General features: G+C 34.7%; 1 protein-coding gene across 1 annotated transcript; it reads right to left on the bottom strand.

Moving 5' to 3' along the window:
• Positions 1-3,830: 3,830 nt before the first annotated feature.
• LOC129259995 (uncharacterized) lies at positions 3,831-8,436 on the bottom strand. Its single transcript, XM_054898097.2, has 3 exons — positions 8,007-8,436; positions 5,418-5,494; positions 3,831-4,408 (listed from the first exon to the last, which is right to left on the bottom strand). The coding sequence occupies exons 1-3, from the start codon at positions 8,423-8,425 to the stop codon at positions 4,350-4,352; spliced, it is 555 nt and encodes a 184-aa protein (XP_054754072.1). The 5' UTR covers positions 8,426-8,436; the 3' UTR covers positions 3,831-4,349.
• Positions 8,437-12,194: the final 3,758 nt, after the last annotated feature.

Below are 12,194 nucleotides of genomic sequence, written 5' to 3'. Positions count from 1 at the left end.
AAGGATGTACTTTTTGCCCCAATAGTCAACATGTTTTTAGAGTCTGATTAGAGCGAGGTGTGGGAGGTGGGCAATACTAAACCCAATGATGTACATGTAGGTAAAGGTAAAACTGACGTCCGAGACATAACAATTGAAATATCGCTGCACTTGTTTAGCGGTTCAATTCAGGGAATACTTGCCTAGGGTATCGTTTTGTTTCCAATACTTGTTAAGGGTAGGGTTTCACACGCCAATACTTGCTAAGAGGTGCATTTTCAGAATATGGAAAGTACTTGTTTAGGGTGCTTTTCGAGACCCCATGGTATCCACTCGAGGCCCTCTCCCTCAGGGTCTGCTTCATCCTTGGGTTTTGGGCATAGATTGTGCCCTGTCAATCATTGTTACCATGACATTCCCTCTCTGAACACATCTCCTCCTCGCTGCTCATTTGGGCGGGTCTGAATTGAAACAGCAAGTTTTGTATGTGCTCGTCTTTGCATGGAGACACACTTGTTGATCAAAGTTTAAATCAGGGACTGTGCCTGCAGACTAGGTTGGATGGACAGTGAGTGAAATGAGAGTGTGGGTGTGTTTGGGTGTGGGTGAAGCTAAACCTATTATATTCATATATATCTAATTTTAAGAGATACAGGTGATTCCTAAATGATCTGATGGATGCCTTACGGCTGTCACAATACTCTACTGGGGCTTACTTCCACATGTGGAGTATCTAATTAGTAATTAACAGAGGACAGGAAACGCCCTCGCAAGGCAAAGTAATGTCAGGTCAAGCCTTATCAACCTGCTGCCCCCCTTACTTACCTAACTACTCTCAAATTCCTTCAATAATCCTCCTGAATCATTTATATAATCACAGCCAGGAACATTTAATGATGTACACAGGGTGTATTAATAAAAGTGAAACACAATTTTCAGTTATTAGTGAGAAAACTATCAATTTAATAATTATGAAACTTAAACCATTCAAAAATAATTGAATTAATTAAAACATACCTGAATTAGGTTTTCATGGCCAAGCTTAACTGAGCACCATTGTTCCAAATAGTGGTGCAAAATACATATAACATGTGTTTCACTGCACTTTGAAATAGGCTAACAATGAATGTGATGTGCCTATGAACAATGGAATCATTCATTTCCTTTGTCAACAACACTTTTTAAAAGACTTGTCTCACATTTTTGCTTTAAGAGAGATCATTTTATATTTAAATGATTCATTGTGTTTGCTGTGTTGAGCATTCAAGTGAAAGCAGTGCAATGTTATACAATGATGCTTGATCCTAAAAATATTATTAATGTCCAGAAAATTTTCTTTATAAGATAAGATTTTATTATAACTGAGTTTATATTTTTCTAGAAAAAAGGGACACATTAAAGCTGGGTTTCACTTTTTATAGACCAATTATAATGCTTAGAATTTAGCTAATAAAAAATATTTCCAGATCTATGTAATGATAATGATTAACAAAAGATATAAAGTGATATTGCAAGAAAAGAATAAAAGATCCATGTCATACAGAAATATGACATGAGTAGGCCCATACATGTACATGTAAGTGACTAAAGGCTATATGTATTCTTTTATTTTTTATATTAAAAATTAAACTTCCTCCCCTTTTTTGACTGATGAATCAACCAATAACAGAATTTTCTTTTTTGAAATAATAAATTTAATATCAATAAGTGCAGAAAAAATGTACAAAAATGTGCCAAATTTGGAATAGAAGGTCAAACCTTTATATTTGATAACACTACATGTGTATTGTTAGGGGGGGGGGTTTGTAATGAAACCATGACAGATTTCTTCACCACTCTCAAATATGTACTTGTTAATGTCAATGTTTATGACATCAAAGTTTTCCTATGAAGCAAAACTGCAGAAGTTCATTCTCTGAAGAGAGTGGTAATAAAATAAACCAGACATGCTCTCAGCTTGTATTCACAATTTCATTCCATAGAAATGCAAATGGAATTACTTATAAGCCTGTTACCAACACTTTCAACTTTAAACTTAATTATCTTCATGACTGTGAAAATACAAGAAATCTAGCAATGACATTTACAATGTCATCAAGGTAAGGTTTCTATGAAAAGCCATGACTACTATTACATTTGAAACAAACTCATATTCTGCTCACATCATTACATTTGGTGTTTTCACATCCCACACTATCACAAAAATATCTGGATATAACAAGAACTTATTCAGAAATGGGAGGAAGTAGGCATTTTTGGAACATGCTCAGATTAGGTTCCACTTAAGAATAATCATGCTAAGTGTCATAACTTATTGCTAAATCTTGTAAAGTTGTGTGATGGGAAATTAATCAAGCAGCTTATCATACAGAATTTTTTTTTCATAATTTGCAAAAATCTTGTTGACGTTGGAAAAATTCTTGTTTAATTTCTCATAATGTTGAAAGTACCTAATATCTTGCAGGTATTCCCTGTCAAGATCATTACAAGCATATTGCTTACACACCGAAAAATATCTGGTATTTTCTGTTTCGGGTAGAATTCAAAGTCAGCAGAAGTGGGTAGAAATAGCCAGCAAGAAAATACCTGGCATTTTCTGTGATGGAGTGGGTGTGAAGTTATGGAGAATGAAGCAGTATACAATGTCCATGAAGGAGTCTTGTATACAGAGAGAGAGAGAGAGAGATATCTTTCAAAGGAAACAGGAGATTAAATTCTCAGATGCCCTTTAAGTTATGCAGGCAATCCTATGAAATATGATCCAAATATCTAAATCTAGCAATCCACCGAGAGTTAGTTCTCTATAAATGTTCAGTCCCTTTCTGAAATCAGTCAATGTACTTGTAATAAAGTCATTTCTTCCCATGTCGTGTACTATGAAGCTCACCATACACTATATGATCCGACTTGGAACTGATTTTTTTTAAAGAAATCACAATTTTTATTAAATATGAAACTTCACAGACGGGGAATTATTGTATTCAAAGTTTGGCAATAATGATAGAAATACCAAAACAGGAATTCTGCTTTGCTGCAAGTCTTGTGGTCGTAGTAAAATCCAATCGGTCTCAGACAATGATGATATCATTTATTATTTGGAATTGAATTATTCTATTCCTATTCCTACTGGGAGGCTCAGAATAGACTGGAATATGATTTTAGTGTTCATACCACTATCTAGATCTTTGATAGATTCTACAGGTTGGAATGCTCATATCAAATGGTCTAATAATTTCTCTGACAAAATCAGATCACATTGGATCATCGAGGTGTGCGTCGGACTCGAATCTTCTGAGATTTGTAATAATTTTCATGTGAGGATAGATATCATTAGTTGATGTATTTTCAATCACTCTCATAAATTTGTTGGTTAAAAGGACATCAATCACTATTCTCAGGTAAAAAATGACATTACCAGGGACACATGCTTGCAAATGTAATAACGAAAATACTCTTTAATGGAAACCAAAATATTTTGCCTTTCTTAATATTGTCATTCAGCAATGTGATCTATTATGAAAATACTTACCGTTATTTTCTTATTTACAAGATAACTGGATATATTCATTCGATTTGCTAGTTCATACGATTAACTTGCACGCTGAATAAAAGTACACAATTTTTCCTGCGCGCACACAGCATCTCCCTACGCACGTACTATCCCAAGATCATCACGCAAATTGGCGTCCATTTCCTCTTATGAGCCTGAACGCAAGGGAGATGCTGCGTGCACGCAGGAAAAATTGTGTACTTTTATTTGGCGTGCAAGTTAATCGTAATGAACTAGCAAATCAAATATATCCCAGTTATTGACACTAAATATTATTAAAATATTTCAATTTTTGTGTTTTACATCTTCTGATAAAGTACTGAGAGTCCTTTCTGACGATTTTCTTCAAAATCACTGTATTCTTATAGAAATTTGAGAATAAAGAAATGGCAAAATAATGAGGGGGTTAACGAAAATTATGAAGCAAAATTATTTTTTGCATCATCCAATTGCCCCTGAATCCCAATTCTAGCTTAAGTAAGGGCAACATCGAGCATGCGTTTATTCCAAATAGAAAACCGCATTAATAGGCCTACATAAGTTGTAGAAAGGGCAAATTTAAACTGGTATCATTTTTTTTTGCGATCAAGTGTCAAATTGTACTTTTAATTGCGAACGACGATATGATACCTGATATGATAACTTGTCAACTAAACAAGATGTCTAATCAAGGGATGAGATTTGATGAAGCTGTATAGTTCTATGTAAGACTTTATAAATGATTTCATTTGAAGTGCGAAAGGGTAAGATAAAAAAATTACCAGGCAGTTTAACAACTGAACTGATAGAATGTCTCAGAAAGTGCTTTACACAAAAATGTTTACGTTACATGTCCACATTCCCTTACCTGCAATGTTGTGACAGAATCTCTTCTTGAACCTACATTACAGAAAATAAAATTTTAAAAAATCCATTTTATTTCATATAATCATTTTCATAGGTTATATTTCATGAGATGTTATCCTGCAATATTTTCATTTTCAATCCAAACACTGGAGATATTCAATGGAAATGCCTTGGATTTTTTTCCTCATGAAAATAATCAATTATAAAGAATGAGAAGAGTTGAGAGAGTTATAAATATATTGACAAGAGAGGGCAGTATATAAGTTAACTTTAGAAGGAGATCAACTTCAGGCATACATATCTCAGTTGACTCTGAGCATAGAATAAAAGCACATGATTAGCATGAATCATAATTATTCTTCCACAAATATTTCAAATATCAAAATTGATTTATTTTCTTGAGTTTCTATACTGCATTTCATTACTCTTGAAACTCATTCCATGTTTCGTTTTCTAATTGAGATATTCCTTTTGTTTTAACAATAAACCTAGATTGAAGTAAATTGAATTGTTAGTATTATCCTTAATCAAATCACTTTTATCACTCAAATCACCATCATAATCATCACCATCTTCACCACCACCACAACCACCATCATCATTATCATCATCATCATCATTATCATCATCATTATCATCATAACCATCATCATCATCACCATCTTCACCACCACCACAACCACTGTTAAAACCATCATCATCATTATCATCATCATCATTTTTATCATTATCATCATCATCATCCTCATTACCATCCTCACCATCATCATTATTATCATCATCATCATCATCATCATCATCATCACCATCATCACCATCATCATCATCATCATCACCACCATCATCACCATCATCATCATCACCATCATCACCATCATCATCATCACCATCATCATCATCATCAAAACTAACAACACTACCACCACCATTACCACCACCATGATTTTCATCATCAACATCATCACTGTTATTTTTCACTATAATCATCAGTATTTCTTCCACCATCATCATCACGACATCAACATCAGATGAAAATCATTACCTTGGTTAGCTCTCCTGTGATCATTCTTGCCAGCAAAGCTCTCTTTACCAGTGGCATCCAAGTTCAGCATGCTTTTACTGTAAGATAATTAAATCAACAAAAAAATTGCTTGTTGCTTTTAATCATGAAACTTTCCATATACAATTGGCTTGTAAATAGATACTAATATCCAGTGTTTCTAACTTTTTTCAAACAAAATGTTTAAAAAAATGGATGAAAACGTGATAAAATAAGAGGAAGGGAGGAAATAGAGTGGGAGAGAAAGGGGAGAGAGAAAGGGAGGGGGAGAAAAGGGAAGGGAAAAGGGAACAAGAGATGAAATTGAATACAAAGGGAAAAAGGGAAGAATGATTAGAGAGAAAATGAGAAAAATTGGTGCAAGGAGAAAGAAGGTTGAGAGAGAAAAGGAAGGAAAAGATAGAAGGGAGCATGGAGAAAAGAAGAGGAATATGGACAAGAAACAAGAATTTCAAAAAAGGTGAGACATGTCACAAGAATTCTGCTATTCAAATCCAGTTATTCCACGGTGCTCAGACTAATGATTCAATCAAAATTATGGTATCAAGACATACCGTTTCCTAATGTTTTTATTATCACTTCATGAATCATATTGAATGATGTTGTGAGCTCTGAACTGATTAATTCGTGGAAGCTTGTTGAATGTGTGCAAAAAAAATTATAAGATTTTTTTTATTGGTGTGCACTATGTTGTCATTTTGCAACAAAAAAGATGCTTGCCTCTGTATCTATTTGGATGCCACATATCCCATTGGCAATGTACGCAAGAGTGTTGCTGAAATTCTTAAAATGTTTAATCTAATCTGAACAAGGCTCACACAGTAAAAATGCTTTTTAATTTTTTTCATACAAAACTGTTTACTATATAAGCTTTACAGTAATTGTTTCATATTCAATATCAATTTTCCCATACATTAAGAATGGTTATTTGAAATTCGAATTGCTTATTTGAACTGTTTAAACAAATAATATGAAGTTTACACAGTATTTAAGTGTTATATAAACATTTTAAACAACATTTTTACTGTGTAAGACTGTCAGGAAAAACAGGGAATAAGAAACAAAGAAATTGGCACAGACAGACAGCAGCATTAAAGAATAAATAGGTAAGACCATTTTAGTCAAGATGACACTAAGAAGAGTAGATTTGAAGGAGGTTAAGAAATGTCCATTTCTTCCATACATCGGACTCTTCAATACACAATCTCTTGACATTTCCAATCTATTGATTTTGATCACGTGCTTGTTTATGGATCAAATCAAGCAATTGGACCGATTTCCTCCAATTAACCCATCCCTTCCCTAATGTCTGCATGATGCATGCTATCCCATGATTCCCCATTTCCCAGTGAAATGCATGATGGGAAATTTCAGGTCGGAAATCAGCCTGTCTTGTGAATACAGCAGTTCCATTCATGCGAGTTCCAATAAGTAACCTCTTGGAGGTTTGCCTGTTTTCATAAACCAGACTCGCAGGTAGCACTGGAAATCCAGCAACATGAAAATATAAATGTTTTTATAATGTAACATTTTCATCATAGATAAACAGCCATATTGCTGGTTTGAAAGAAGATATTACAAATTACTAGGTGATGTGAGTTGTAAAGAACCATGCAATATGTAACATATTTCAATCTAATTTTAATATCTTAATCAATATTTGTCAAAATTGATGCAGGTATTTTTATACCTCTATAAATAATGATAAAATGTTAGCCTTAGTCATTACGGATTCATGAGTGCAGCTGCAGCTTGGTTCTCATGTTATATCATATCTTCAGCGTTTTGAATCTCCTGTATGAAGACCTACCCAGGGTATGTTTTCAGTCAGAGCAGAAAATACATCCTCATGACAGCTCAAATCGCCCCTAAATTTCCCAAAATTAAATGTTTTGAGGCGACCATCTTTTCCAAACTCCCCCAAATCTGCCACAACTAAATATTCAAGAAAGTTTAGAAAATTAATTTCCTACATACAGCAGGATAATGAAAAATATTTTTTTTCAGTAAGTTGTTAGACAAAAAGTAGCCATTGAAACGAAATAAATGGCCAACAAAATTAAGCAATCATCCAAATGTGGAAAAAATAGCACCTAAAAATTGACCTTACTTCTTACCATGTTCAGTGACTGCCTGGCAAGACAGTATGCTACACTCCCACACATGGTTTTATTGCCTTATTAAGTAATGTTAACCCACCTTTTTTCCAACTGGAATAAGTCTTGATTGCTTCTGGACATGGCCTTTTTAAATCAGGGCTAAAGATTGGAAAGCTGGGGGAGAGGATGTCTTGGGAATGAAGTATTAAGCCTCATAACATCAGAGGAACAGATGGCACATGAATGTGCTTACTTTTCAAATGAATGACAGTTTTTTTGTTCAACTGCGTTCTCACAAATCTCATCAATTATTGCTGCATTTTAAAAAATAACACAAAAGAGCAAATGTTTAACACATTTTCACTGCAACGTTCCTACATTTGCACATAAAGATTGGTGTAAACCATCACCAATGACCACCTTGAAGTACCATGTGAGGTATCCATTACTAAATAATGACATCCTTTATTACCTCCTAGAAGCCGCAGAGAGAGATCCTCCATCATCTCCTTCCGCCCTGAGGGAGTCATCTGGTTCAGGTCCCCAGCTATACCTCCTTGTCTTTTCTTTATCTATTGTATCACATAGGATGCTACCTGTCCCATCTCCATCCATGTCCTCTGGGGAGCTATCCTCTGGAGTGGTAGCTATAGGAGCTAGGGGTATCACCACATGATGACTTGGTATGGTAGGTATGATGACAGCCCCACCCATGTTACCCTCCCCACCCCCTCCACCGGTATCCAGGCTGATGTCATTGACTTGGATTTGAATGGGTGGGGTCTTGGGACTGAGTGGGGAGGTGATACTGCTGCCACGACCGAGATCGTCGAGGTCATCATCCTCATCGTCGTCATCGCTGTTGTTTACTGCACCAGGATGAGAAGGCATCTTTTGTTTCCACCCTGTAAGTAATAAGAGTTCAAATAGATATATATGTTATGAATAGCTTCACATGATTCCCAAGGAATTCGTACAAAGACCATTGTAGAAATAAAAAGTATCATTTGTAGTACGAGTAGTAGAGAGGTAGTAGCAGCAGTAGTAGCAGGAGTACTTGCAGTATTTGTAGTACTATCACTGCTTCTACTACTATTTTTACTATTACTATTATTATTTTTACAACTACTACAAGTAGAAGTAGTAATAGTAATAATAGTAGTAGTAGTAGTAGTAGTAGTAGTAGTAGTAGTAGTAGTAGTAGTAGTAGTAGTACTACTACTACTACTTCTACTACTACTACTACTACTAATACTACTAATAATAATAATAATAAAATTACTACTAATTCTAGTACTGTTTTTAATGCTGCTGATAATGCACAATTTGTCTTGAAATAGTAAAAAGGAATTGATTAACAATAATGAAAAAACAGAATAGCAGGGCAACAAAAACAAATATTTGAATGATTTAAATATCGGTGAAAAAACGAGGTTTATTATTATGTAGTCGATCCATGTAGCGATTGTAAACTACATGTATGGCTGTGCTGAAACAGAAATTGCTCAGTTAATATCTAATGCAGATATGAAAATGTTAAAAGCAACGTAGTAGTAAATGATTGCTAGAAATCACTTTATTTGATTTGACAGGACAATATATCCTGATAAATCATCAATGGCACATAATAAAGAAGAGATAGGAGAGATAGAAGAATGAAGAGAGAGGGACAGAGTCAGAGAGAGGGAAGGGAGATGGAAAAGCCAATATTAGGACCCCCCAAAAAAAAAACTTGGAGGCATCAAGATACATACATACAGTAGTGAAAGAAAAATAAAGTATTGTACATGTGGTATTGAATATAATGGCAAAACTCCAATAACTTTGTAAAAAAAGGAAATAGTTCATAAACTAAAAAAAAATGGGGAAATACTTTCGCAAATACAAGAAAGTGCACTGAAAGAGTCATTGCTTCGAATGGATCTCAGATGATATAGGATACATGTGCCTTGAAAAAGATAAGATTGTGTTCATCATCTATATTGAAGAGGAGGTAAAATGGAATTTACAGACGGTTCAACAAAAACATTGACAAAAAGGGAGAGAATAAAAGACTGCTATTTGTTCAGATCTCACCGCACAAAATGCTATAAATAGCCTGCGTGGGCATGAAACTTTTTTTCTCTTTAGAGCTAATGACATTTAAGTTGAAACACAAGACTAAGACAAGAATAGACATTTCCATAGGAGATGTCCCACTGTGACTCAAAACCAGGAAAATTGTGACTGAATTTGACCGATACAATAGGCAATGGCATAAAGCTTGTCCATGAGGGGGGGGGGCATATTGAACTTCTTCACATTAACTATGTCTACCTTATTAATAATACCTACATATCAAAAGAATTATTCAATGTCAAAACCATATTGTCAAGCAAGTCATTCCTGCCCCCATATACAATTGGAACTTGGGCTTCTACTCATCAAGGGATAAACTAATCAGGGGCTTGCAATAATCTGCTCTAAAATGTTAATAAATGCCCCTTTAAATCACACAAGAGCCCTGTCCATGCATAAGATGACATTGATTCACATTTGAGAAAGTCCTGATAAACTTCACAGAAATACCAACAAATGAATCCTTTGATTTCACAGAAATAGTTACAAATGTTTACAGAGTTGGATAATGAAATATTAACTCAAATATTTCTTGGAAAATTAGGGAGGCCTTATGAATAAACTATTGATTTACCCTTATAGAAAAAAAAAAGAGAGAATTAAAAAATTCTTTTTTGTGCATTCATGCGAAGGCTTGCTTTTTTTCTCATTACTTATTTCCTTTTGACCTAAACAACATATTCAATATCTTGCTTTTCGCCTTACAGTAAGCAATATTATTGGAAATGTTATTCAACTACAGTGTAGTTTGATATTTTGAATAACAAATTGCTTACAATATGGACTGAATGCATGACCCGTATTCTGAAGTCAGGTTTAACTTAGACCATGGTCTAACTCTGTGCTAAAATTATGGGAAGCCAAACGTTTCAAAATTTTGTATACAGTGAATGCTTCTCATGTTTACTGTGCTCTTTACTAATTCTTTAATGGTGAAGACAACTGTCATATTTATCCTTCCCAGTCAGTTAATGTTTTGGGAGTCAAATGAGCTGATACATTGAACCTCTACTGTTGTAGATTAAGGTAATAACTGGCTTTCCATAGTTAAACCACAACTTAAAGCCTGATTTCAAATCAAACTCGACTTCAGAATATGGGCCAATGGGTTTAAGGTTCACAGTGTAAATGTCTCTTTGTTCATAGTGATCTCTCTTTGCATTTCCAACTACAGAAGTCAGGTACAGGAACAATCTCAAAAGAATCAGATTAATTTTGTAGCGGGGCAAAATTTATGAAGTTGCCGGCCAAGAATAGACATGGGCGGTGGAGATTGATTCTCGTTGGGACCAAGATTGTCACGAATGTCTTGATGCCAAGCAACGTAGAGCTCAACGGAATTGAATTACAGCTTGGTCAAGCAACAGATTGGGACAAGCTAAACAGAGAAAAGGTTACAAGACTCTTATAAAGGACAAGAAGATTACCTAGACATTGTGAAGCCATGAAGGTTGGGAATGGGAAATCGGAAAGATGAGTTGTGAGAAAGAAGAAGAAAACCTAATCAACTGAGAAAAAGGAATAGGATGATATGAAACGGAGACTTTAAGTCACAAGGAAAACAATAGGAAGCAAGAAAGCCAAATCATCAAGAGAGAATGGGGCTAAATTTGTACCTTTTTTATTAGAAACCTAACATTTTTTGTCTCTTCAAAATGAAAGACTAGACTTATATGTATTTTTGCATATGAAATGCTAAATATGGAAGACTGATTTTGAATAAAAGGTACTTTTGCAAACCAAAAATAAATAGAGGGACAATGACTATACTGTACAATATCAATAAGGTTATCATTCTAATTCGACTTGTGTAGGCAAGATTTTAAATCAGTCATTGACATATTCTAACTTCCCTATATTCATTCTTGAACAGGTAGTGGGGCAATTGCCTTGGCAACGAAACGAAGCATAGAACCATCGGCACCTACAAAACTCAAATTGAATTTCCGACCACCGCAGATCAGCATAAAAAGCCAACATTAAAATGTGACAGAAGAAACAAACGGACCTAAAGAGAACACAAATGCAAATAGTCGGTGTGCATCCTTAACGAAAAGCACAAGTTGTGTTTCAGCGAAGCATACGCCTCAGCATCCCCAGGGCTGTTGAAGCCGCTTGCCAGAGAAAACGCCATACATATGCATACCCATACAAAAACCTTGTATCAACCAAGCCAGAAATTTTCTAGTTGAAGAAACAGCCACAGGCTAATGTTTCTTAAAGTGAAGAGATAAAAAAAGGCATTCTTCCACTTGATCTCTTTACACATCAATCCTTGCTAAAAACAAAAAGTTATCCTGACATTAGAACAACAAACAATGTGATGTTCATTTAAAAGCCCATTAAAAGCATTTGTAAAGGCAAAGTATGTGAAGTGAACTCGAGATCATCTGTAACAATGCAATATTACAAAAGTAATGGATACTCTTTCATCTCTTAGAATTAAAATTTGGCATCTTGTGCCCTCTTTCAGTGATTTATTCTTATTTAAAAACGGCCCTTTGAGCACTTACATGTACTCTACATAACTAGTTATTGGATA

The sequence above is a fragment of the Lytechinus pictus genome, unplaced genomic scaffold, assembly GCF_037042905.1.
Source record: "Lytechinus pictus isolate F3 Inbred unplaced genomic scaffold, Lp3.0 scaffold_19, whole genome shotgun sequence".
Taxonomy (NCBI): Eukaryota; Metazoa; Echinodermata; class Echinoidea; order Temnopleuroida; family Toxopneustidae; genus Lytechinus; species Lytechinus pictus.
The sequence above is the reverse complement of the archived record's forward strand: the minus strand, read 5'-3'. Positions and strand labels throughout refer to the sequence as shown.